At 57.6% G+C, this 27,441-nt stretch overlaps 2 protein-coding genes across 2 annotated transcripts; one reads left to right on the forward strand and one right to left on the reverse strand.

Moving 5' to 3' along the window:
• Positions 1–372: 372 nt before the first annotated feature.
• NUP88 (nucleoporin 88) lies at positions 373–20,885 on the reverse strand. Its single transcript, XM_028125099.2, has 17 exons — positions 20,571–20,885; positions 18,354–18,523; positions 17,505–17,630; positions 14,464–14,550; positions 13,277–13,453; positions 10,155–10,341; positions 9,833–9,980; positions 6,673–6,771; positions 4,189–4,279; positions 2,667–2,768; positions 2,107–2,265; positions 1,756–1,881; positions 1,616–1,681; positions 1,413–1,493; positions 1,074–1,200; positions 871–989; positions 373–588 (listed from the first exon to the last, which is right to left on the reverse strand). Exons 1-17 carry the CDS (start codon positions 20,844–20,846, stop codon positions 525–527), a joined length of 2,205 nt encoding a protein of 734 aa, XP_027980900.2. The 5' UTR covers positions 20,847–20,885; the 3' UTR covers positions 373–524.
• A 425-nt stretch (positions 20,886–21,310) lies between these two features.
• Positions 21,311–27,416, forward strand: RPAIN (RPA interacting protein). The gene is made up of 7 exons (XM_028124954.1): positions 21,311–21,419; positions 23,006–23,176; positions 24,174–24,234; positions 25,566–25,677; positions 25,808–25,871; positions 26,416–26,556; positions 27,275–27,416. The coding sequence occupies exons 1-7, from the start codon at positions 21,339–21,341 to the stop codon at positions 27,302–27,304; spliced, it is 660 nt and encodes a 219-aa protein (XP_027980755.1). The 5' UTR covers positions 21,311–21,338; the 3' UTR covers positions 27,305–27,416.
• Positions 27,417–27,441: the final 25 nt, after the last annotated feature.

A 27,441-nucleotide genomic window follows, 5' to 3' on the forward strand; every position in this document is an offset into this window, starting at 1 on the left:
GAGAGATGACCTAACGCTGAGGACAGACCCACACCCGGAGAGGCTGCTCTCATGCTGAGGCCCGACCCACCCGGCACCCGTCGGGGACTGCTCGCAGCCGGCGCCGCTCTGGAGGGTGGTCCTGCCTGTCAGTCGCCCCTGCCCGGCTCTGAGCGGGCCTTGGGGGTGACCGTGTGACTGCACTCGACATGTGTCTTCGAGAAAGTGGTATTAATCAGCCGCTGCCTCGTTCAGTCCTGGGGTTCTGGCTGCTACTAGAAAACGCAGCTCCTGTGTTGGCTGAGCACGGAGACGTGGGACGGTTTCAAAAGACCCTAGTTCCTTGCTGAACACAATCCTAAACTTCAACTTAAATATAAAGTATGTTCCAACTTTAAATAAAAGCATTTATTAGATCATTATAAAACCAGTAGGAAAGACTAATCAGCAGGGCCCGGTTCGACAGCGCCTCTGTGTAGGGTAGGTAAGGCCCCCCGTCGGAGCCTCCGCCGCTTCCGCCCCGCAGGGACCCACGCCCTGTGCCCTCAGAAGTTGACGTGGTTTCGGATATCATTGATCTGCTTCACCATCTCTCTTATGTGTTCACCCCTGTAAGATCACAGAGGCACTCAGGTCCGGGGACGCAAGGGACAAACAAGGCATTAACGCTCATGCCGAAGGAATTAAGCAGCGCTGCTCGAGTGTGCGAGAAGTGCTCCGCCGAAGCGAACCGTGCGAGCTTCCCACGCGGGGCGGTGGGGCTCGCTGCCCGGGGACCCCATCAGCCACACGACACGGTCCCGTCGCTGCCCGTCGCTGCCCCTCCCACCATCCTCGGCCCCTCGGCCCCTGGGACCCGTGCACGCGGGCGGCGCGGCAGGCGGCACTTACTCCTCCTTCAGGACGGACTGGATGCACCTGCGCTGGTAGGCGCTGAGAGCAATGGCGGGCTTCTGCGGGCTCAGCACCTTCTCCATCTTCCGCTGCTGATAGTCCTTCTTCATGGTAACCTCGGGTGTCAGAACACGGACTACGGCTGGCTGCGCTGCCACCGCCCCTCGGACTGAGCGCCCGCCGCCCCCGCCCTGGCCTACCTGCTTGATGGCGTTGCCCAGGTGCCGCAGCTGCTCAGGAATCAGCTGCAGCTCCTTCTTCATGTCCCTCTCGCTGTCGGACAGAACCGGCAGCTGAGTGTGGAATCGGTGCAGCACGGTCTTCGTCCTAGAGCGAGCCAGGCGGGCGGGTGTCTCAGGCCGTGGGGGCGCCGAGCGCGCCAGAGCCCCGGGTCCTCGAGTGCGGCTCTGCGCCCCCCACGGGACGGGCGGGGCTCCCCCGCGCTGTCGCGCCAACGCCTCCCGGCACGGGCGGCGCCATCCCTGCCCCAACAGGCTCGGTACCCGAGAGCTTGGGCCGGACCGTTCGCGGCCACTGACCTGCTCATGAGGTCCTCCTGTCTCTCCCTGGCCTCCTCGTACTTGTCAGCCAAGCGCTCTGCCATTTCTCGGAGACTCTTCCTAACGGCAGAAACCAAGGGGCTCTCGGGCTACACCCCAACACCGAAGCCAAGTGTGTGCTTCTGCGTCTGAGCGTTTGAGCGGGAGACGCGGCCGCGTTCCCCGTTCGCTGGGGCACTTACCTCTCCTCGCGGCAGTAATTGAGGTCTTCCAGTTGTTTCTTCTTCTGGTCACATAACAGCTTGACCCTGGGGGAACACGGAGACTCAGCAGAAGCCGGGCCGGGCCGCTGGCGGGGCGCGCGGGCGCGGGGCCGGGGTACCTGCGCTGGATCTCCTCCTTGGCCAGGTCCTGCTTCAGGATGTACTGCTCCCGGAACACCTGCGTGGCCCTGCTCAGCAACTGCAGGCATTCCTCCGGGGCGGGGGCCGCATCTCCGTCGGACGACCTGGGAGACGAGCATCTGCTGTGACTCCCTGTCTGCCCCGCAGCCCCTCTCCCTGCTTCTGCCCACCTCCCACCCCCCGTCACCCGCTGACGGCCCAGGCCCCGTTCCCCTCACGCCCAGCACGGCAGGACACGGGAGCCAAGACCGCGGAGGACAGAGGACGGACAGGAATGACGAATGCAGAGACGGGAGCCTGGTAAAACCTGGACGCCCCAAAGCTCATACTTCAAAAAGGCGGGATTTGCAACACTCCGTTGTAAAATGCTTCTGATGTGCTTTTCGAAGGAATCTGGGCTTTCGGCCAGAATGCGGAGGGGAGACTCCGCTGCTGCCACATCTTCTCGGGTACAGAGCAGGGGAGGAGATGCCGGGTGGACCGTGCTCCTGCAAGATAGACGTGACCCGACGCCGTCTACCGTGGGCTCATCGGCTGCGTGCCCCACAGGAGCCTCGTCCACGCTGAGCTGTGAGAACACGACAAACTACACAGCGTGTCTCCCGTAACAGGCCGAGACTGCGGCTCTCTGCCTGAAGTCACCCTGGGGAGGCCGTGCCCCCTCGTCTACCAACGCTGCCGTGTCCCAGCATGGCAGGACGGGATCCTTCCAATAACGACGTTGAACTGACAGAGGCAGCCCCCAAATATAAATTCATCATGGGCTCGCTGCGGAGCACTGGACAGGCTGTTTGTCACGTGAACAAACCGTGCATTTCCCACGTGTGATTCTGGATCTGGGATTCTCCCAGCAGGATGGTCAAGCGTGTGAGGACATGAGGGGACTTACAGCAAGGGCCTTATGAGGCACTCGTAGGTGCTGGTGATGCAGACCATCGTGGGCCCCAGGATGTCGGGCACGATCCAGAACCCTCGGATGGGTGCCGGCTGCCTGGAACGACACGGCCGCAGGGGTTGACGCTCGGCCAGGACGCCTCTGCAGGAGTGTAAAGCTGGGGACTGGAAGGCCGCCATGCTGGGAGTCCTGGTCGCCTAACAGCCTGGAGGCTGTTGGGACAGGAGCCACGGGGCAGCGCTCACAGAACCACCAGCTGCCGCTGGCTTGCACGCCAGGCCCAGCCCAGTGCGAGCGCTCGCACACGCTCAGACCGCACAGGAGGCGAGCATCCAGCGTCCAGCGCTCCTGCACCAGCTTGCAGGGCTTCACCTACGGTCTCCACCCCCTGCCCTGCCCCGCGGGGGAGGCGGAACAGGGACAGCGGCCCATGTGCTTGCGTCACCTGTCCCTGCCCTTAACCACAACCCTCCTTCCGGGCGGGAGGGGGAGACGGTGCGGGGTCCAGGAGTGAAAAGGCCTGTTTTCAGGGTGAAGCCTGCACCTGGGGAGCAAGAAGCTATGACTGCGACCAGGCCCGGAGCAAGGCCGCCGCGGGAACTGCAGCCTGTGGGTGACCCCCCTGCTCACAAGCTGCCCTCACCCGACCCTGCGGGAAGAAATCGCTATCCTGACTTGGCGCTTGGCGATTTCCAATCTGTGGATTCACACCTAAGCGACAGTTTAATTTTACCTGTTTGAGAAATGTGTACACTGGGACTTTATTCCCTATTTCCCCCCTCGCTCTCTGGCCCAGTGCTGTCCTCCCCGCCCCCAGCAGGGCCTTCCCTGCGCATCCCCGAGAGCCCCCGGCCTGTTGCGCGCGTCTGGACCCTTCCCTGCTCGCAGCTGCTCTCCGTCAGCCCGCAGCGCCCCCCACCCCCGCAGCTGGGTGGCTCCAGGTGCTCAGGCCTCCTGTGCCCATCCTGTGCCCTCTCCCAAGCTCCTGCCCCGCGGCCCGGCTGCCACCCCCGCATGCCCCCGTCCACGCGTCTTCCATCTTCCCGAACCCACCCTTCCTCCTGGCCTGTGTGCCACGGCAGGACCGCGACGCAGTGACCCCAGTACAGAGCTGGGAGTCATTCTAGATCGTTCCCTTCATTCACTAAACGTCCACGGACCGTGTGTCCCCTGGCCGGAAACGGAGCACGAGACAGTGTGTGTCACAGACACGGTCTCTGCCCTCACGGACCTCACCACAAACCAACCCCAACTTCAGTGCGTGCGACAGAGAGAGAACCAGGCAGACGGGGACCCAGGGAGCCCTCGCTGAAGACGTGACATGAGCTCGGGGTCACACACGACCTGGGCTCGCGAGGGGACGGCAGCAAACGGGGGCGGGGCACACCGTGTGCAGGCGGCCGTGAGGCAGGTGCCATGACCCACAGCCCCTCGGGTCAGCTGTCGTGTCTGTCGGGTGGCGATGTGAATTCGGCTGGGACCCGGGACCCGAGCGCGCAGGGAGACGCGGCCTTACCTGCAGGGCAGTGGCTTCGTGCAGAGGATGTGCTCCACGAAGCACTTCTGCTCCGCGGCGAGCTCCTGCAGACTGTCCTTATCTTCCTCGTCTGGGGGGGCGGGGGGGGCACACCACGGTCAACGAGCCGCGCACGGCCCCGGGCACCAGCTGGAGGCGGCCAAGTGCCCGCCTCGGACCCCAGCTTCGTGCAGACCGCGCCCTCCTGACACGGGGCTCCCGGCTCCTGGCCCAGCAGGGAAAGTGGGCTTTCCCTGGTCAGCTGCGGAAACAGGCGTGTTCCCGGCCAGGGTTCCTGGGCGGCCGCCGCCTCACACACGCCTTGGCAGGTTCTGCAACAGCTTTCCGAAACGTGATTCACAGCGGCACACAACTCACCGCTTAAAGTGTGTAATTCCAGGGGGTTTGCTGCACAATTGTACACCCACCACCACAGAGATTTTTAAAATCTTTTCACGAGGGACGCCTGGGGGGGGCTCAGTCGATTAAGCGTCTGCCTTCGGCTCAGGTCATGATCCCAAGGTCCTGGGGTCGAGCCCCGCATCGGGCTCCCTGCTCAGTGGGAAGCCTGCTTCTCCCTCTCCCGCTCCCTCTGCCCCTCCCCCTGCTTGTGCACCCTCACTCTTTCAAATAAAAAATCTTAAAAAAAAAAGTTTCATTACCCAAAAGGAAGCTGCACACTCCTGAGCAATCACGTGAGTTCAGCCAATGGCCCCAGGCCACTGCCACCACCCTCCGGCCTTCCCCCTCCGCACACCTGCCTACCCTGCACAGTTCCTGCACGCGCACAGTCAGGCGACGGGTAGCTGTCTGGGCGAGGCTCCCTGTGCTGCAGGCCTGAGCCGGCACCTCATCCCTTCCTACTGTTGGCAGACACTCCATCGATGGCTGGGTCGCTGCCCCATCGGCAGTGACGGACACACGACCGTCTGGCTCTCACAAGGACACGGCTGTGAACACCTGCTCACTGTTTGTGTGGACACGTGCGTGCGCACCGGGCAGTGGACTGCTGGGTCAGGCCTTAGGTCTGTGTGGGTCGCCTGGGGCACGGCCAGACTGTTTCCCTCGGCGCGGCACCACGTCACGTGTCTGCAAGCCCCGTGCTGACTACTCTTGTTAGGACCGGTTCTGATTTTAGCCACTGTGCGCCGGGCGTGAAGTCGCACCCAGCGGTCGCGTGGCGTCTCACTTCCATGACTACTGATACGGGACGTGTTTTCATGTGCTTACTGGCTCTGCACCTCACTGGAGGAACAATGTCTACTCAAACCCTTCGTCCTTTTTTGAGTTGGAGTCTTGCCTTCATGCTACTGATTTCTACAAGCCCCTTATGTATTCCAGCTACAAGTCCGTTACCAGATACGGGATTTGCACTTACTCCCATCCTGGGGATTGTCTTTCTACTTCCGTAACAGTGTTTTCTTCTGGGAGTTCTAGAGTTTTAGTTCTGTGATCCATTTTGAGTCATTCTTGCGTCACGGTGTGAGGAAGGGGTCCAGTTCCATCCTGTCGCAGGTACATGCGGGTGTCCCAGCACCACTGGTCAAAAAGACTGCTCTCCCGCACTGATCTCTGTTGGCGCCTTTGCGGAAACCAACTGGACTCTCCACCCCGTTCCATCGACCTATGCGAACCTCCTTATGTCAGCGTCACGCTGTCTACGGTACCGTACCTTTTGTAAGAAGTTTTGAAATCGGCAAGTGTGGGTCCTCCAACTTTGTTCTTGTTTTTCAAGACTGTTTTGGCTAATCTAGGGCCTTGGAATTCCAAATGAATTTTAGGATCAGCTTGTCAATTTCTGCAAATTCTGACAGGGATGGTACTGGGTCTGCACATCGACTTAGTGAGTACTGCCATTTAACAATATTAAGTTTTCTGATCCATGGGTGGTGTTTATTTATTGAGGCTTCTTGTTTCTTTCAGTAACATTTTGTAATTTTAAGCCTATGTTTTACACTTTTGTTAAACTCATTCTTAAGCATTTTCTTTTGAAGCTATTATATGTGGGACTGTGTTATTTTTCTTTTGGCTTATTCACTACTAGTGCACAGAAACAGAACAGATGTTTGCACACTGCTCTTGTATCGTGCAAGTTCTCTGAAACCTTTATTAGTACACACACTTTTGTAACGTGTCCCCTATGATTTACTGTATAAAAGATCGTGTTGTCAGAAAAGAGAGTTTTAGTTCTTCCTTTCTAATCTTGAAGCCTTCTATTTCAGTTTCTTGGCTAGTTTCCTTGTCTGCCAGCTCGACAACAATGCTGAACACAAGTGGCAAGAGCAATGTGCTTGTGCTTCAGATCTTAAGGGGAAAGTGTGGAAGGCAGAACTTGTAAACAACCAAACTGGACATTCAGTGGAGATTTCCTGAGCCGAAATCAAGAGTCGGACTCTCAATGGACTGAGCCACCCAGGCGCCCCGATTCTAAACTACTTTTTGATAGAATCTGTGAAACATACTGAAAAGTAACAAAAAACTCACCTGACCCAAGAAACTTGTGAAGTTTATGAATCCAAGTGAGCCCAACACTGTGCACGCCGGCCTCGTGAGTACAGTGGTATCTGGAGGGACACTTGGGATCTGCAAACAGAACCATGAACGATACAACGGCAGTCGTTAGAACACGGACATTCACCCCAGAAGCCTGCAAACACGTGTGTGGACAGAAGTGACAGACGGTCTGCAAGTCCTTCACACTGTGCTACCGTGTCAGGGGTTTTGAAACTTTAAGATCTGAATTCAGTTTTCAAATACATTTTAAGTATTTTTAAAAGTAATAAACACAACCCAAATATTTCTCAACAGAAGAGTTCACCAAGACATACATACTTGTCCACCTCTGGGCATTTACTTGCAGTCCTTCAAAGTAAAACGGGGCAGCTCTGCAGAAACATATGCGTCACTCCGCGAACCTACTCAAGCAAGTGCATAAGTCACAGCCCGCCAGGACGACCGCGGACTCAGCAGTCCCGACACCGTGTGTCCACACAGGCGTGGGGTGTCACTTCTCAATAATGCTGACTCACGGATGGTTTTACTTTAAATTTGAATCCTTTTTTTTTTTTTTTATTCCTTAAGTAAGATTACTCCCACCGTGGGGCCTGAGCTTATGTCCCTGAGGTCAGGAGTCACATGCTTTTCCAATTGAGCCAGCCAGGTGCCCCAATATTTTTTTTTTGATATAATTCTTGTTTGACAATCCTTTATATTTACTAATTTTTAAAAAGATTTATTTTTTTAAAGATTTATTTACTTATTTGAAAGAGCGAGAGAGAGAGAGTACATGAGAGGGGGGAGGGTTAGAGGGAGAAGCAGGCTCCTCGCTGAGCAGGGAGCCCGATGCGGGACTCGATCCCGGGACTCCAGGATCATGACCTGAGCCGAAGGCAGTCGCTTACCAACTGGGCCACCCAGGCGCCCCAAGATTTATTTTAGAGAGCACGCACGCATACATGCAAGAGAGAGGTGGGGGGGGTGGACAGAACCTCCAGCAGACTCTTCGCTGAGCATGGAGCCTGACGTGGGGCTCAATCTCACGACGCTGAGATCATGACCTCAGCCGAAATCAAGAGTCAGGCGCCTAACTGACTGAGCCACCCAGGAACCCAGAGGATCCTTTATAGTTATACTAAGAAACATGAGGAACCGTTACGTAATTTAGATGAAATGTTCTATGCTTCTTTTGAGCCCTAGTACCAGTGAGACTACCTGAGCCTAAAACATGAGTTCCTGAATATTTATATTTATCGCTGTGACTCAGTACTTTCAAAACATTAAACAACTAAAACCAGATACAGAAGTAATTTACATGCTGAGGCTGACTGAAGATGCAACGGTTGAGGGGCTGGCTCAGTCTGTGGGGCATGTGACTCTTGATCTTGGGGTCATGAGTTCGAGCCCCAGGCCGGGTGTAAAGATTACTTAAAAGTAAAATCTTAAAAAAAAAAAAAAAAAAAGTTTGGGGCACCTGGCTGGCTCAGTTGGTAGAGCATGTGACCCTTGGCGTCAGGGGCATGAGTTCAAGCCCCACTGTGGGTGTGGAGCCTACTTTAAGAAAAAGAAAAAAAGATGCAACTGTCATCCATAAGCCCCAGATGAAAATTTCCTCCTAACAGCCTTTCTTACTGTTGACCTCACAGTAAGTAAATGTTGTGAAGTGAATGTTAACATTTTTTTCCTGTTTTATATGTTGGGGTTCTGCATAACTACTCCCTGAAAACAGCATTATAGTATTACAAAATTTTAAAAATCCTGGTGTATGGCAGTCCTCTCCCTGAACAATAAAATATTAAAAAGTTTCTTTTCATCTGGCCAAACTGGAGACTTTATCTCAGGCTCAAATCATCTCATTAGGTCTATTGTCTCCAACGGCTTTTCAAAATGTGTCTGCGCTGAAGTCAAAAGAAAAATCTCAGGATTGGGAAAGAACCAGAAATCTGTTACAAAAGAGGCAACGTTCATAACTGAAGTAGGAATCTGTTAGACACCCTGCTATTCGGTGGCCGCTCCCATCATTAAAAATCTGGGTACGTTTCAGTGACTGCAATGTGTCTTAAGTACAGATATGAACGAGTCAAAAATTTACTAGTTTCACATACGAAATATTAACTCTTGTTGGAAAAACCAAGATAAGAATATCTCCGTTGAAGATTTCCCAAAGACCTATATTCTCTTTATGAGGAAACCAAGCAGCGTGTGGCCCTTACCTCACCGGGTCCCGGTGCCGTCATCGCTAAGTGGGGACCCCTACCGCCTGGACTGTCTACTCAGACGTGCTCTGTGACTCCCTGTGTTGGCCTACTGCACGAGAGCCACGAGCCCCGAACGTCTGCTGTCCTCTCTACGGAGCTGAACCCGATCCCGTGGGCTGGCTCCAGGGCCGGTGAGCAGAGGAGCTCCTGTCTCTGCACGGGGCCCGGAAACCTGGAGGGGACTCCCGAGAAGCGGTGGAAGGACAGCGGGGTTGCAGGGACTCGTGTCAGAGCGCCTCCCAGGTCATCTGATGTCACCCCGACTGTTTCCAGATGAGAAGACAGAGCCCAGAGGGGCTCACCGAACACCCATTCGTGTCAGAACTGTGCCCCAAACCCAGCAGGAGCCAGGCTCCTTCCACTCAGCCACTCGGCATCTCCACAGCACCGGCTTCCAGGGGCTCAGCAGTCTACCCAGAGGCTCCCCAGACACAGAGAAGCTGCCGGAAAGATCTGGTACCAACCCAGGTAAATTAGAAAAAGATAAAAAGGAGAGCTTTCAAACTGAGTCTGGGAGTAACAAGATACTACGATGTGTTCAAAAGCGAAGACCTGAATCTTCACAGCAGAATCTTAGATTTGGACTTTAAAATTCCTTTGAAGGGTTACTAAAAGTTTCTATACGTTTAACTACTTGAATCATGAAATCAGCTTTCGACTGGACTGGAAAAACTCCCCCCTCGGTCTGGGCGGATCCAGACGGCAGACCTCCGGACGCCTGGGAAAGCCGCCCAGCCTCTCCCGGCCCCGGAGCGGCGCGTGAAGCCCGGCAGGCGCTCGGGGCTCAGTCAGCCTTCCCGCGGCTGGAACCCCAAAACCACGGCCCGGGAGCAGCCGGCCCCGTCCCCGGACTAGCAGGCCGGGCTGGAAGGTAGGGCGGTGCCCGTTACCTCTGTGCAGTTTGATTGGACAAGAAAAGTCGGAGTCGAAGGGGTCGTCGTCCCCGGCGGCGAGCGTCAGGCCGAGCTCCAGCTCCACGCACTCGAACACGTACAGGGAGGGGACCCAGTCGGCCCTGGAGGCCCAGGACTTCTCCGACTGTGAAAGAAGCAGCGGCGTCTCAGCGGTTCGCGTTCATCCAGCCGACGGGACCCCCCGCTCGTGTCCTGGCGGGGGGGACAGACGGCCTCCCTCGTGTCCGGCAGACGCGAGCCCGGTTCCGAAGGGCCGGGCAGTGACAGGGAGCCCCCCCGCCGTCGGCGCCCGCCTCACCGTCCGGTCGTCATCGTCGTCCCCGTCCAGCACGACGCAGTGGTACAGCACCCCCGACTCTGTGGCGATCACCAGGACGTTGGGGACGCAGGGCAGGCAGAGGACGGCGCACGCGTCGTAGCCGTAGTTGTCTTCCGCGGCGGGGTGCATGGGCAACGGGCCCAGCAGCCTCCCGACACTCCCGGGGCTGCGGGAACAGCGACACGCGGGCGGGCGGCTCGGACCGGCCGGGGACGCAGCGCCGGGCGGCCCCCAGGTCTCCGCACTCTCCTGCTCGACTCTCACCCCCGGGGCTTCGCGACTGCAGACAAGTCTACACCCAGAGGGCACGGATCTGAAGACATTTTTGGTTGTCGCCACGGGGGTGACGGGGGCGCTTACTGGTGCGCTGGGGCAGAGGGTGCTGCACGCGCCCCACTGTTCAGCTCAAACAGCACCAGTGCAGAGGCTGAGAAACCGGGCCCCAAACCTAGGACGGTGCTTCCCTCGTCACGTCTCCGAAGCTACCCAGTGCCGACAGCCCCAGGGAGACCCTCGCTGCTAAAGCCACGGCTGCGTAGCTGCCCCGCAGCTGCACTGAGCCCCCCGCACCTCCACACCTGCCCTGTCTCCCCCGCTCCCCGTCTCCCCGAGCACACCTCTCGTGCTTTCTCCAACTTCTGTCCCTTGAAGACTGGCGCCCCCCACATTCTGTCCCAAGCCCCCGCCCCGCTCTCCACGCACACAAGAGCATACTCAGCTATGCCTGCTTCTAACTACTGCCTAGACCCTGCGTTCTCCTGTGGAACGTAGCGTCTCTTCGGGGCTTCAGACCCCGCGTCCACGTGGCAACACAGTTAGGACTGGGGGACGGCCCAAGGGACCCTCAGCTGGGGAAGGAGACGTGTAGCCAGAATTACCACACGTGTGCTGAGTGTGACAACACGGGAATTTACAGCGCGAGAGGAACACAGGGACAAAGACACTGAGGTAAGGGGGTGCCTGGGTGCTTGGTCGGGTAAGCATCTGACTCTTGATTTCTGCTTAGGTTGTGAAGGGAGTCCCACGTGGGGCTCCGCACCGAGTGCAGACTCGGCTTGAAAATGTCCCCTGCCCCTCCCGCCTGGGCTCTCCCACTCTCTAAAATAAACAAAATTTTTTTCCTTAAGATTTATTTATTTGAGACAGAGAAACAGAGTGAACACGAGCAGGGGCAGAGGGAGAAGCAGGCTCCCCGCGGAGCAGGGAGCCCGATGTGGGACTCGATCCCAGGACCCCGGGATCACGACCTGAGCCGAAGGCAGACGCTTCACCGACTGAGCCAACCAGGCGCCCCTAAATCATTAAAATTGAGGTAAAAAAAGGTACCAAAAATAAATAAGAGCAATGAGAAAGGACATATTCTGAGAAGGGACTGTGAACACTCCAGCTAAGGAGCAGCTCTGGAAAGTTCTGGAAGCATGGACGGCCAGGACCCACAGGAAGGTGACCCCGCTCACTAGGATGGGAGGCGATGGATACCGTCTGAGGCCACAGGAAAGGAGCCCACGACTGGCGCGGGACGCGGGCAGTCTCCCTGCGGGGCAGCGGCCATCAGCGGGGCTCCACGTGGAGGTGACGGAGCCGTGCTTCGCCAGGATGAATGTGACAGCAGTGAGGAGAGAACGTGGAGGGGCAGACGGGATTGGGGCCGCGGGTGAGGACATGAAGCATCTGGGCAGAGAGGGCCCAAAGCCAAGACAAGGGACTGGAAAGAAAGGGATTTGTGTTCCAGGAACTTTTAGGGTAAAATCAAGAGAATTTGGGACTGGACTAGACTGCACATAAGAGAAGGCAGAAGGCGCCTGGCCGAGCGGTGGGAGGCTAATGGTGTCAGCACAGAAGCCCCCGGACGGGTCCCGTGTGATCGGCGGAGAGCGTGAGGGTCGAGGAGAGTCCGAGGGGAGCGAGTCCTCAGAGCCCTGCCGCCCGTCGAGCTCCTCGCCTTCCTCACCTCACGGCTCCGCTCAGCCTCCCGCCCCCTCCACCCGGGGTCTTCCCGCGGACCCCCCAGCCCAAGCTCCCGTGTGACCAGTGTCCCGCTGCCGCCAGCCGGGCGGGCGAGCCTGGCCCCCGCCCCACTCCCGCAGCGCCCGCCACGCCGCGCCCACCCGGGTCTGCTGAGGGAACGCCAGGGGACGAGGGGCCACACGCCGGGCCCTGGATTTCTGTCCGTCGAGACGACTTAGGAACGAAGCACAACGCTCAGCCTCTGGCCTTAGGCCTTCCTGGTTACAAACTTGCCCCAAATTCTTAGCCTCTTGCCTCACACACCACGACGGGGGAGCCTCAGGTCTTTATCTTCAGCATCTGCCTCTGCTCCCGAGGCCTGTGTTTCCAACTGTCCCCGGAGTGTCCCCGCGGTCTTGTCCAACTCAGGGTCAGTCGGGCCCTCGGTTAACACCACTGCCCGCCCCGCCGGCAGCCGGCTCGCACGGACCCTCCCTCTGCGCCGTCTCCTGCGCGCACCTCTGCCTTGGCTTCCGAACGGCCCCGGTCTGCGGCCTGCAGGTGGTCAGCCAACGTGGGCCACAGCGACTTCCGACGTCTCTGCCCCGTGCGTCCCTTACCAACCGTCTACCCTTCTGCTCGGGAGCCATCGCCGGCTTCCCACGGCCCTACCCTACAGAAAAGACCCTGTGTTCCCTAACCGGGTGTAGAACTCCACCACATGTTCCCCAGGCAGCCACTTCTAGCTCCATCATCCGATGCCCTGTACCTGAAACCCCGCCCCTGCCACAAATGTCTCATCGCTGAGCCGCGAGTGACACGTGCACCCACCCGCACGCCCTTCCCCAGCCCTCGGTGGAGCCCGCGTTAGACACGTGTCCCTCTCCACGAAAACGTCCCCATCTCCTTCACGGCGGTCCACCTCTCCCTCCTCTGAGCGGCCGCTGTCTCTGTACCACTAATGTGGTGTCTCTTCTCCCCACAACCGGGACATTTGACCCCAGGCTGCCCTGTCTGCCCTTCCCGTCGATGCCTCGCCCACATGAGATGAACCGCTGTCTGGTCAACGGTGAGGAAGTCACAGGTCAAAGGATCGGTACCACGCAAGCCAAGCACTACAGGGACCCCGCGTCCCCTGGCCGCCCCTCACTCACCTGTGCGCCAGGCTGACGTAGGTGAGGAAGGTCTCCCCGTTCTCATACAGGATGTACAGCGGGTGCACCACGACTTCCCCTTTGCCCTTCTGCCCGAACATGCTCTTCGGGACCGTGGACAACGGCCCGAAGTCAAACGCAACTGCTGTCTCCCCCAGAGACGCGGTATACGCCCTCCTGAAAAGACATTGAAAACCAGCCTGTTGAAAATAAAATGTCCAGTAACAGGAAGTGGGGTGGAATTTGTATTCAGTGGAGAAGACAGAAAATCACACTTAAAACGACAGAAGCGTCAAACCCTACAGTGCGGCTTCCCTCTTCAGCAGCTCAAACCTACAGACGAGCGGTAAAACCCCGCACAGGGACAAGCGCGAACCCAACAGGAAGACAGCGGGAGGACCAGCTCTGAGCGGGGGAGACATGCCTTCCACAAGCAACCACGACACACCTGCCCTGAGCAGGTGCTGCTGCACGTTCTGGAAACACGTCGGTGAACCTGATAGCCCCGCCCTCGTGAGAGCGACAAGACAAGAAAAGAGCACAGGACACAGCAGGCGGCAGATGTCAGCACGGGAAGGGAAGCGTGCAGGCAGCCCTGAGCGATCCTTCTGGGAGGGACTCTGACGGGCGACATCTGAGCCCAGATCCGAAGCACCGATGGGAGCGGGTCTGTGGTCACGAGGCAAAGCACAGGCACAGAGGCTCCACGTGGGCAGGGGCGGTGCTGAGAATGAAGGGCAGGGAAGCCGAGGTGGCCGAGCCCAGGGCCGGGGCAGGAGAGGGGCCGCCTGCAGGAAATCAGTGCAGTGGGGCAGCAGGGACGCAGAGCCACCTGCTTTATACCCCAAGTGTCCCTCTGGCTGCTATGGGGAGATCACAAAGCATTTCATTTTCTTAATATTTTTCTGTAGGCATTCCCCGTGTTCTACAATAAATACACGTTACCTTTGTAATTAGGAAAAACCAGTGATATGACGTGCTGCTGTCTTTGTATTTTAAAGTTTAGTATGACTGTCATCCAAAGAGGTTCCAGTTTCCTACAAGGTTAATAAATACGGGTGTTTGCTCACACCACCAAAAGCATGCCGGTCAGCGATGGAAAAACCTTGTAATCTCTGTTGAAACCACATTTGTAATCCCAATAAACTACCGGAAAAAAACATTTCAGGACACGAAGAACAACTTACCCTTTATTGAGTATCAGGCTCTCCTCTTCGGCTTCGGAAAGCACAATGACCCTGGCGGGGGTCTGAGGCTCTCGCAGAGAGTAAATCCTAGCGAGCAAAGGAGGAGAGACCCGCACTTAGAATTCTTTCATTTCAGAACTGCCCTCCACCTAATCACTGCTTCAGCATTTTCCTGCTGGTCTCACAACCATTTCTTTGCCACAGAGCCTGGTCTTCCTGACAGAGCAGTGTACTTTGTCTGTTCTTTAACGACAAAAGAGCAGGGTGTCCGTGGGACCTCCAGAAATACTGTGCATCGTTACCAAAGTGCCTCCTGGCCTCCTGCACGCTGTGGCACCCCTGTCTCTCCCACCCTGAGCCCCTGGGCACACTAGCGCCATCTGGGCGCTGCCCGACTGCCCCGAGTGGGCCAGCTCCCCTGTACCGCCTGTCTCTGCCCGTCACACACGAACCTCCTCGGAGAGGAGCCACACAGCCCTCTCTACACCCACAGGCTGCACAGAGAGGGACGTTTAGCCCCCAGTCTGCACACACTGTTGTTACACGAAAACGCAACATCACGTCATCCCTACTTTCCCAAGGGGTAAGTATAAAACGGGCATTTCTTTTACCAACATCGTTTTCATTTAAAATAACAAAAATTCACGGCACGTGGCTATAGTTAAAAGGAGAATTTTCAAAAGGCCAAAAATATCATTATTAGCAATCTCACATCACTTATAAAGCCCTCATCAAGTTAATCACTTTGTCTGACCGCCCTAAGAAACTTTAAACTTCGTTAGTTCCATTACCAGGAAAATGCCATTTAATAGATGTTTTTAACGAAAGTGTGATCCAACTGAACACACGCACTGTGGTCTTCTGCCGCCTGTAAGCAGCTCTGACTTCAAAACGCACATAAATGCTGGACAGGATGCACCGTAGCGGGGGCAGTGAAAGGAAGTGCGGGTGCACCGGGTGGGTAGGGAGATCTTGATGCCCAGAAACTGTCAACAGGGTCCCAAAGCTGAGGAGAAACAGTAACTACCCCATATTTATTTTTATTTTTTATTTCCTTAGAGAGTAGGAGGAAGGAACGCACAGAGGAAGAGAAAGAACCTCAAGTAGACTCTGCACGGAGCACAGAGCTGACACGGGGCTTGATCTCATGACCCGGAGATCATGACCTGAGCCGAAATCAAGAGTAAGATGCTCCACTGAGCCACCCAGGCGCCCCAAGTACCCCATTATTTAAAAAAGAACAACCTTCAACAGTGGAGACCAGATACCTCCTTTTAGGCATACCTGGAGGAAGATCTTGGCCTGGGCCCTTTCCCACCACCCCGTTTCTCAGCACATATAAAGGAAGACCAGGGGAGGAGCGCCTGGGTGGCTCAGTCGTTAAGCGTCTGCCTTCGGCTCAGGTCATGATCCCAGGGTCCTGGGATCGAGTCCCGCATCAGGCTCCCTGCTCAGCGGGGAGTCTGCTTCTCCCTCTCCCACTCCCCCTGCTTATGCTCTCTCGCTCGCTGTCTCTCCAATAAATAAATTAAATCTTTAAAAAAAGACAGACAGACCAGGAGAGGGAGCGTCAGGAGTCCTTGCGTATACACTGTAACCTCTGTGGCGGGAGGGTGTCCCCTCCTTTCTTTAGCCCCAACTCCAAAGCCAACTGGGTGAGGAGGAAGACACTCACCAGATTTAGAGATGCCCGTAATGAGGGGAGACGGGTGTCTCATGTCCTACCTGAATCCAGCTGTGCTGCAGGAAACTGCAGGCCCCCAAGTAAGGAATCCCCGAGTGAAATGGACAGGTCACGCCCTAGGGTTGGGGGCTTGTGAATGCTACATGGTATCCACCGCTCATATGGAAATTTCTACAGGAGGTGGGCTGGAACAGTGTGAGAAAGGCCTGTGGTACCGATGCCCAGGTCCCCATGGCCCTTGCAGGGCAGAGCAGAGGACCCTGGCGGTCACCACACCACAGAAAAGATAACAATGGCTGCATCGCGAGTGCGAGGATCCTCCATCCCAAGAGAGAACGCGGGCCTGACCGCGGACAGAGCCGGTGGGAGACAGAGCTCCTCAGTGACTGGGGGCCCCTGAAGAAACACACACCCGTCTGTGCAGAGGTCCCGTGTCAACGGCGGCCAGCAGCAGCCCATGGGACCAGATGACACCGGGAGCAGGGTCAGGTCCACCCCGACAGCCAGCCAGCCTCAGCTCCCCTCACTTCCAAGGACTGAGACCCCGAGGAAGCAGGAGGCAGCCCCGTCCCTACACATCACCCCACCTCAAGGTGCCGGGACAGAAACAAAAGCCAGAGCAGTTCAGGCCCTCCCCACACGCGTCCCTTCCCCCAGTGTCTGGCCTGTGCGACAGGCCGGGACCCAGAGAGGGTATGGACTGGACATCGCAGCTTTCAACTGGACACACCAAGTTTAATAACCAAATGTAACCAGAGAGCGATGAGATCTGTTTAAGAGGCCAGTAAGGGGTCAAGCCTTCAGCAGAGAAGGAAGAGCTGGTGGAGCACGGTTAAAAGCAGTGATTAGGAAAAATAACACTATCTGTACCTCAGCTGAGTCCCCACCCCCCCCATGTTTTACCTAAATTAGATCCAGAAAGTTAACTGATAATATTACAGAAATGTCTGCAGGATTAGGGCCTTACTCATAGAGTTCAAAACCTGTCAGATCAAACCAGTTCATTTTACAAAATTAGAACTGAGGCTCCCCTCAAGTTTAAGTGGCGCGTTGGGACAAGAATTCAGATCTCTCAACCCCCAGTTATATTCTCTTCTCCCCACGGGGCATCGCCTCCAGCAGAGCGACAGGATGAGAGGCGGGCTCTCTCGGGAGAGTTAGTGAAGGAGAGACTGGAGGCGAGAGGCCTGGCTGGGCGGACGAGCAGTAACCAAGGCCAGGCAGTCAGGGCCGTCAGACAGCCCGCTGGGCCCGAGTGCCTACAGCAGCCTGAGACAGGGCAATGCGACAGCCACTGACCCAACCCATGGCACCACAGCCGTCCCCGCGTGAAGCTGCAGAGATCGAGACACTGCACCTTATCACGTTGTCTGAAGTCAACAGCACGACGTGGGGGTCCAGCAGCTCACTGGGGTACCAAGCGGCATGCTTCAGAGTCAGAGACGTAGAACTGGTGAAAAATCTCTCAGCAACGGGAGTCGTACTACAATAAAGACAACAGTTTTTCCAAAACATTCTGTAGAATGTGGACCAAAGATCTTCTACAGGAAAATCTGTTTTAACACTCTTTACTCTTCTTTCCTTCATTTCTCTCTCAAATCTTGCTGAGAAGAGCAGTCAAAGCATCTGTTCAGTCAATACAAGTGAGGATCAAAACAACCATTTTCTAAATCACAGTGTATTTTCGACCATACTTTTACAAGTGACTTGAGATACACTAACTGATTTGATCCCTTTACTGGCCTGGTGAGAGAACTACAGGATAAACATGACTGACCCAACTGTGGAAACGGGGAGACAGATTTTAGCAAGGGAACATTTTCAGGGAACTACGCTGGGGAGCTAAAGGTGGTTTCTATCTCACACTCTTTTCAACAGATCTTTCACAGACTCTCCCGTTTGCGGATAGTTGAAAAAGATACAAAAATTAAACTCAGTTAAACTTAAACCCGTGACTCATACATAGTAACTGCTTCTCAAAAGTTATCTTATTTCTGCCCACATGAAGGAGCGGAACTCCGGTGGGACAGCAGTGGTCAGCCGGGCAGAAGAAATGCAGGTCACGCAGACATGACAGCAGGAAGCCCAGAGCACGCGGTGCTGGGTCAGCGGCACAGAAAATGCAGCTTACGGACCACCACGGCACTTGAACGACTGTCCGCACGTGTTACAAACTAGACAAACGATAAACGGAAATACAACTTACCTACAGTTCACTGTTGATTTTCCACCTTCGAATTCGGAATTCTTCCCCCATCTTTTAGGTAGTTCTAATACTGTAAGTCCTCTTACCCCTGTAAGGGCTATATGATGCTGTGTTGGACTTAACAGGACTTGAGAGATTTCAAACAGGGGCGGATTGATGCACAGCAATCTCTGGGGAATAAAGCAAACTGGTTAAAACAGCTCCTTTCACAGTAAATATGTATGCGAGGTACCTGAAAGCACAACCGTCATGGTACAGTTTTCTTTTCAAGATGTTCTTTACTTATTTGACAGAGAGCGAGCGAGCATGAGCAGGGGGAGCGGCAGAGGGAGAGGGAGAAGCAGGCTCCCCGCTGAGCAGGGAGCCTGACGCGGGGATCGATCCCAGGACCCCGGGGCCACGCCCTGAGCCGAAGGCCGACGCCCCCCTGCCTGAGCCCCGGCGCCTGTCAGGACGTATGGTTTAGTACCAGCAACCGAGGCAGGTGCTGCTCTCCCCGCTGGGAACTGCAGAGCAATGAAGCATTCTGGGTAAGTGCTAACACCCCGGCTAAGAACTGATGAGAAACTTTTTAACCGCTGAGATTAGAATGTAACATAGAATGCACCAGATTTCCCCACCTTGAAAAATAACCTCTACACATAATTTCTCTTTTTGTGACCGAACTCCAGCCTGCCCCTGACAGTCTCTACACCCCATCAGGTCAGCCTGTGTCCGCGAAGCCACCACGCTCTGCCAGCCTCTGTGTGTCTCGACGGCTCTTCCTTCTCCTTTTGTGGCTGGCTGTCACGGTCCAGGAGACCTCGAGAGACACTCCGCTGATCTCCCGGCCAGGGGCACGTGCGTCTTCTCTGTGCTCTGGAAAACTGTCATAGTTCTTGTCACCCTGCATTCGAGTCATCCTTTCAGTTGACCGCCCCGCCCCGCACAGCTGGCTGTGAATTCCTGAGAGCTGTGTCCTTCCTCACTTACCCTTGGCACAGCACACGGCACAGTGCTGTCTCTGACGTGTTCCAGGGAAGCGAGAAATGAACTCAGCAGCGTTCATAAATGACAGCTGCTGTGCTACATCAGAAACAGTCCAGGGAGACAGAGAGCAGCTTCAAGAGCTCCTGCAGCTGGTAAAACACTGCTGGACCCACGCGGCATTTTCCGGGCTTCTGAGAAGCTGCTCGTCTCAGCGTCACCAGCCCTCACAACAACGCACTTCTTCTGCGGGCACGTTCTGCTTCTCTCCTGCCCACATCACATTGCCATCTTGTCCTTTCTACTTTCACTCGTAAACCAGGAGACGGCCAACGTATCACTTACCCTCCCGTGAGAGGAGACTCACCCTCAGCCTTTACCACTGTAACTAGACCGTTCTGCACACAGTGAGATTGCCACCGCTGGTGACTGAGGTCTGCAAGCCTGCCTCACTGCTGTGGCTGAGCGGCCCGTCGCCCACTCCAACCGATGCCCACCCAGCGCCCGTTAGGAAGTAGACTGTCCTCTCGCGACCTGCTTCCAAGACTGCAGAAGCACAGCCAGCACCTTGCCAAGATCCAATCACTTCTCAACAAGAATCGGACCGTGGCTCACAACACAAGGCGTATGCGTCAGAGCAGGTAGCACGTTATTATTTTTCTCAATCTTTAAAAAAAGCCGGGATCCGTTTATTACAGAAGGACGTCTCCTGCAGGCAGCGTCTGACCGCAGGTCTGGAAGGCCGTCTACACCCACTTTCACGTGCTGCCCGCTGAGCAACACCCCGCAAAACTCCCGCCCAACTTTGGGAACGGGCTCACCTTCTGGAAGCGAGGAGAAGGGACCGCCAGGGCATTCTGTCCCGCCCCAGGCACAGAACTCGAGCCCCGCCGCCTTCAAACCTGCCCCGACTCGGGGCTCACAGCAACCCCCGCGGCAAGGATCGGGCCTGGACCCGGGGGTGCCCCGCCCGCCGTCCGCTCTCCCGCGACGTCTCCCTTCGGAGCACCGGCACCGCCGGCCTTTGCACGGCCCTCCCCGCCCGGGCCCCCCAAGAACCCAAACGCCCCGAGGGCGCGTCGGAGTCGGCAGACCTCTGCGGAGGGAACGGCACCCGGGAAGGAGAGGCTGCCAAGGCGGCCCCGCCGGGATGCGCGGCACGAAGAGCGGCGCGAAGACCCCGGCCGCGCCGCGCCGCCGCCCCGCACGCCCGCCCGCCGGGATGCGCGGGGAGGCCGGCCCCGGCCCTACCTGGTACTGGGACAGGGAGGGCTCCTCGCCCGCGCCGCCGAGGCCCCGCAGGCGGACCACCAGGAACGAGCTGCCGTCGCCGTCCCACAGGAAGAGCTCCCCGCCCAGGCCCAAGACCAGGTTCCTCGTCAGCGGCGGCGACGAAGACGCCGGCTTCTCAGCGTCGGCCGGGCTCTGGTTCTTCAGCCCCTCGCGGAGCCGCAGGAACACGGCGTGGTTGGGGAGCCAGGACTGCCACGGCTCCGCGTCGCCCGCGGGGCTTTCGGCGGCCGCCATCTCGACCCCACTGCGCGCGTCGCCCCAGTGACTCCGCGCGCCGCTGAGCGCAGCCAATCCGCGGCCGGCCGGCCGCGTTCCGGCCAATCAGCGAGCGGGCAGCCCGGAAGCACACGGCCGCGGGGGCGGGGCGGCGGGGAGGGCCGGCCGTCAGGCGGGGGCACCGCCTCGGGAAGGCCAGCCTCCCGGGGGACAGCCCGAGACCCGCGTCTCTGCTGCTTGGGCACCTCCGCCTGGCCGAGCCTAGACGTCCGAAAGCTTCCCTCAAGCCTCACCTCCCTTAGTCCGGGTTGGGTTGACCTCACAAATGCCACTACGGCCCCGCATCCTCGGGGCCGCCCCCGTCTGTCTCCGCGCGGGGCCGGCCGGTGGGACCGCCCCTCCCAGAACGCCCCGCGGATGGGCGCGGGGAGCGCCCGGAAACTACAACTCCCAGGGTTCTGCGCGCCCAGGGGGGCGGGGCTTCCTGGCGGCGACGCCCGCCGAGAGGAGATGGCCGAGGCGCCGGGCTCCGGGCGCCGCTCGCTGTACAAAGCGGTGGGCTCGGCGCCGTGGAAAGAGGTTTTCCGGCAGGTGGGCGTGGGGTTTGGGAAGCCTCGGCTGGGCCGGCCCGGGCAGCCGCCGTCCCGCGCGCCGGGCGAGGCCGGTTGGGGGAGCGCCGGGCGGCGGCGGCAGCGGCCCCGGAGCGGGACCGGACCGGGCTGGGCTGGAGCCGGTCGCCGCCGGAGTTTCAGGGCCCTGCGTGCGGGGTCGTGGGAGCCGGCCCAGTGCCAGCACGCCGCGGGTGCACCTGTGCGCTCCCACCACCACCCGCTGGGGCCGGGGTCGGGGGGTCGGGAGGCGCTCGGCTCACTTCCCCCCTGCGAGCGGGAAGTTCTGCTCCAGACGGGAGGTTTTGTCTAGTTCGAACCGAGTCCCAGCGGCAGCGCGCGCCTGCGTCCCTTCTGACCTGTTATGACATCAGCGTGGTCCCCGCGAGACGGCCCCGCCTTCCCGGGAATCTCGGAAGGGGCGGGCGTGTGCACCGCCGTCGAAGAGTCGGACGCTGGGAATGACCGCCGACCGCGGGGGCTTCCCAACCTGGGCTGTTGACGTCCCGAGCCCGACGGGCCTTCGGTGCCGGGGGCGCTGTTCCCTGCGTCGTAGAAGGGTTCGCAGCATCCCGGGCCTCTGCCCGCTAGATGCCAGTAGTCCTAAAACTAAAGTGACAGCAGGAGGGTCTCCAGGCATTGCCCCGAGCCCCGTGAGGGATGAAATCGCCCCAGGCTGAGAAACCTTGTGCACGACAGCGGCCCCGGTAGCCATATCCAAAGCAGCAGGAACGTGGGTGTAACCTGAACGTCCTGTCGTAGCGCAGCAGGTGCTGAGCTGATATTACCCAACCATGAAGGACGCTGCCCTTGGTCAAGGTTGGCTATAAAATATGGTGATCTGGGGGCACCCGGGTGGCGCAGTCAGTTGGGCGACGGACTCTTCTTGGTTTCGGCTCAGGTCACGATCTCAGGATGGTGAAATCGGGCCCCCCCCGTCGTGCTCATGCTCAGCTCTGAATCTGCTTGAGATTCTTTCCCTGTCCTTCCCCTGCTCCCTCTGCTCCACCCCCAGCTCACGCTCTTTCCGTCTCTCTCTCTTCTTAAAATAAATAAAATAAAATCTGAATGTGGTGATCAGAATACATAAACAAAGCATGATAATTTCCCCTGTCTGTGGATAAGGACTGGACAGAAATATGCAATATTTCCGCAAATACGCAAGATATGCAACATATGCAAAACATGCAGATATAACGCATATGTAAATATGCAAATATATGCAAAATATGCACATGCAAAAATAATAGTAATTAGGGCTGTAGTTGATATTTTGTGTCTATAAATTTCTGTTAATGATTTAGCATCTAGTCTAAGAAAAAAAATTTTTTTTTAGAGAAAGAGAGAACATAAGTCTGGGGCGGGGAGGCAAGGGCAGAGGCAGAGGGAGAAGCAGACTCCCCGCTGAGCAGGGAGCCCAACTCGGGACTTGATCCCAGGAACCCCGAGATCATGACCTGAGCCAAAGGCGGACGCTTAACGACTGGGCCACCAGGCGCCCCTAAGAATCTGTTTTGTTTGTTCGTTTGTTTGTTTACTGGACTCACTCCCTGTCTTTCTCCTTCCAAGGGATGCCTGGAGAGAATGAGAAACAGCCGGGACAGGCTCCTGAACAGATACCGCCAGGCTGGAAGCAGCATGCCAAGGAGATGTCAGAACACCCTTCTGGTGCAGGAGGTGATGGAAGAAGAGTGGAGTGCTTTGCAGTCTGTGGACAGCTGTCCGGAGGTCTTGACCCAGGTCAGGCTGGGATATGTGTTTCCGGGGAAGGTGCTACAGCACCAAGAGTGCCCTGTGCCCCCAAGTCCTCTGAACCCATCCACCTTCCACCCTCCAGCCCCCAGTCAGGATTCCCATTGCCTCGAACCCAGGCTCTTCCGTCTTTAAGGTTAGACTCTTCTAGATTCATGGTTCATAAATACCAGACTCTACCAATCTGCTGCATCATCGCATCTGTGAAGCTAAAAAGAAAGATGTTTCACCCCCGGGCTCCCCTGCTGGAAATGTTGACTCAGCAGGCATGGGCTAGCAATCTCTCTCTTGAAGAGGGAGTCCAGGAGCTCTCTGATTCTCATCTTGGCCAGAGTCGGGGGCTGGGTGTGGACCGGAAACCATTTACCCTGCACGAGGAAGAGCCCTGGCTTGGATGTCAGTGCTTCTGGAATTCTGACGCCGGTTGTGCTTTCGACCCTTACCTGTCCTGTGCCTCCGAGCTTCGCTTCCACGTTTGTACGAGGAAGAAGAGAGCGTGGTCAGCACATTGATATAAGAGAAGCTTGGCAAACTGCTCTGAAAACATCAGGGCTGTCTGTAGTCACGATGCGTCATCGGGTGCCTCCCGTGTGTCCCAGCGCAGGCCGGATGTCTGGGTTACATGGTCCTATTTAGTGCTCACAAGGGCCCATTCAGGTCTCTTCCCACTTGACAGAGGCCTGAAGTGAGGTTTACGGGGTTAGGAACTCCCCCCAGCAGCTCCGAGCTTTGGCAGAACAAGTACTTAGCCGCTGCCCTCTACCCTCTCCCCCCAAATTTGGGGCCCTTATCTTGTTACTGGGTGGTTTAATCATGTGTTGATGACTTCTCGGGGATCCCGTTAGCACGTCGTCAGCATATCCTAGAGAAGGGATCTCAGATCTCAGGACAGATCTCAGTTAAAGCGGAGTCCTTCGGGCCAGCCTCCCAAGCCTCAGTCACTGTGGGACTTGCCGACTGATCAGAACTGCACTTTCTCTTGCAGTTGGAGGAGCTGTTGGACGTGGCTGAGCTCGAGGAAATCCAGCAGGAGATGGCTGACCAAGGTGACCTCTGGGAGTGTCCTTCCACCTGCACCTAGCTACTGGAGCGCTGAGCGCTTTCCAAAGCAGAATTCCTTCTTAACTGCCCCCGCTCTATGCCTCGCTCCAGGCGGGTGTCAGAAGTCCCTGCTTTTACTCCGGAGTCTTGGCTCTTCCCGAGAGTCTGTTGTGACTGGGCCTGGTGCTCGGACTCCGCGTTCTGTGCGATCGCTTTCTCCTGCTGACTAAGCTGACCAGCTAGCATGAGAGAGGAGAGGGGTGCGGGCGGCTCAGCGAGTGCTGGGGCCGAGAAGCCACCTCCGTGTGGCGAGTCCAGGTCCTGTGTTTATTCTGTTCTCTGGTTCTTCTCCATTAATAGCTGAATAGCAGTCCTGTCTCCGTACGGGACGCAGTCGAGATCAGAGTGCTCACGTCACCTACTTTGCCTGCCTTCCCTCGCAGCCGTTCCCTGCTGCCTGCCGGGGCGCTCGTGGCGCCCACCCCCTGGGGCATCACTAGGGCCGCGGGGTACGGCCTAGCACCTGTGTCACTGAGCCCTGTTGGGCCCTGGCTTTGTTGTTATTTCCTGTAAGAGACATCATAGACCTGCCCTCTAAGTTTGTAGGCTTACGTAGCGTGTGGACAAGAGCCAGAGCCTCGCCAGTAAGTGGCGGCTGCCCCAGGAGGGTGCGGGAGGACAGACCGTCAGCCCGACTGCGAAGATGCCCTTCTCGGCCGGGTGGTAAATGTCAAGGCTTTGTGATCCATACGGTCTCTGGGGCAGCGATTCGGTCCTGCTCTGGTGTAAAACAGTCGTAGGCCTCATGGGCACGGCCGTGTTCCAGTAGGACTTGACTTAGAAGATCGCCCGTGGGCTGGTCGGGCTGTGGTTGGCTGGCCCTGGCGTGTAGACTGGGAGCTCATGCTTTTCTGCGTGTGTCCCTCCTTCCTGCCACATCCTCGGCGTGGTTCCGTGCTCGCTGTGTGAAGGAACACAGATTGTGAACAACACAGACTGAGCACATGGACGTCGGGGAACAGATCGCTTTAAACTCAGCACCTAGTGCCCAGTCAGGGTCTTCTCTCTGCTCTGCTCCCGTCGCCTTGGCGGTGGGGGGGGGTGGGGTGGTGAACTCTGTGTCCTCAGCCCTTAGCCCCGGCGCTGCTGACGCAGGACAGGCAGGAGGGGAGGGAGCCAACGAGACGAAGCCTGGCAGAGCAGTAAACATCTTGTGATGGGTAGCAGGATTCTGCCTGGATTCTTCTCTGGTGTGGGTGAGGCTTCACGTGCAGGACAGGCGGCCGGGCCGGGGAGGGAGGCGGGGAGCTTGCTGGAGCTGCCGTTTGCCCCGCAGAGCGGTGCATCCTCAGGGAGTATGAGAAGAGCCTGCAGTTCGATGAGAAGTGTCTCAGCGTCATGCTGGCCGAGTGGGAGGCAAACCCCCTCATCTGTCCTGTGTGCACAAAGTAAGAGATTCCAAACCCCTTGCGGCATGACGGGTGGGTGGCATGTCCCCCCGGAAGCTGGTTGTCCGGAAAGGTCTGGGGGTGCCGGGGTGCCGGCCCTGGCGTGCTGTGATCCCAGCTCTGCTTCCAGGTCCAACGTGAGTGTGTCCGGCGGTGTGGTCACGTGTCCGTGTGGCCTGTACCTCCCCTCGCACGTGAGTGTCCCCCTTCCCACGTGTGTCTGCTTGCTGGAGGCCGCTTCGCTGGCGCCGCCGAGCGTTTCACAGTCGCTCCCAGCGGCTGGTGCTCCAGGTCCTGGTTCAGGCGGGGCCGTGTGGCCGGAGTGCGGTCCGCGTTCCCGGCTCGCGGCTGGGAGGGGCGCACAGAGCCTGGTGCAGACTCAGGGTTTGCCCTCTCCGTGTAGCTCAACGGCTTTTTTTTTTTTTTTTTTAACAATTCCCGTTTGAGTATTTCCTGAACGTTGCATTCCTTATCGTCGTAAAAGAGGAAAGCCTTGTTCTCATTCTCCGTCGGGTTACCGACGTGTATGACAGCGCGGTTCAGGTAGCGCAGGCGGCCCCGTGCCCTCCTGGTGCGGCTCACCGCGGGAGCAGGGGCCCACCAAGGTCAAGGGGTTAGCGCGGTCGGAGGCGCACGGAGCCCGGCCATCCCCGCGAGCCGGCCTTGGGGAATCGGGATCTTCAAGCTGTTGACTCAGAGGTGACCGGGGTCAGGCTGTAGCTTAACTTTATTTGCTAGTCTCCAGAGTTGACGGTGCAAAAGCTTCGAGCCTGTTTGGAGGACCGCGTGAGTGAGCACAGCGCACACTGCCCGCACACGCCCGCGTTCTCCGTCGCGGCCGGGCCCGAGGAAACGCCCAGTCTCCTCATGAGCTGCGTGGTAAGCCTCCTGCGGGACCCAGTGGCGGAGCCGCCAGTGGTTGGTGGTGGTCCCACCCGGCAGAAGTCATAGAGATGGGTAGATAGTTACAAATGCAGCTTAGTCTCGTGTAGGAGAGTGGAGGTCACGTGTCACTTACACCAGGAGGTCCACGGTCACCCGGAGGGCCTCCTGTTTCACTCTGAGGACTCCAGGACGGCTGGGGCGGCCGGGGGCGGCAGGGTGCGGCCTCACCGTCGGTAACGCACAGCCAGGAGGACATGCATGAGCAGTCTGGGTGGCCATGGGATGATGGAATGTGCTAGACGGCCAGGAAGCCAGGGGCGTCCTCCGTGAGTGGTCAGGGGCTCCTCAGCATGCTGGCGCGTCTGAGCGGCCCGCTCTGTGCTCCGACGCCCACCGATCGGGAGGGGAGAGCCAGGGATGCGTGCTGGCCCGAGGGGCCGCGAGTTCGGGTTCTGCCTGCAGCGGGCGTGCCCGTCAGCCTTGGGTTCAGCTGCAGGAGCCTCAGTCACCTCCCTGCGAGGCCGCGAAAGCCACCGGCCACTTGTGTGCTGAGGGGAGAGTGTTTGGAGCCCATGCCTGGGACCTGATCTGAGCCCCAGCCGCACACGCTGCAGGCAGACGCCCCACTGGAGCCGCCTCGTGTCCCTGCTGATGAGACTTGAATTGTGGACGGAGATGGTGTTCGTGACTGGAACTCTCTGTTTAAATCCAGGCTTGTGATACGTGGGCTGTGATCCTCTAGAGCGGCCTCCACTTGTTCTCCTGGGAACAGGACTCGCTCCGCCTGAGACAGGCCCTTGTAAATACCAGCCGTTAATTTATAACTTATTTTGTATTAAAATTTTCAAACTGTCTGCTCTTGATGTGTTGTGATGCAGG

The sequence above is a fragment of the Eumetopias jubatus genome, unplaced genomic scaffold, assembly GCF_037043125.1.
Source record: "Eumetopias jubatus isolate StellerSeaLion01/CBP00866 unplaced genomic scaffold, mEumJub1_p1.0 scaffold_10, whole genome shotgun sequence".
Classification (NCBI taxonomy): domain Eukaryota; kingdom Metazoa; phylum Chordata; class Mammalia; order Carnivora; family Otariidae; genus Eumetopias; species Eumetopias jubatus.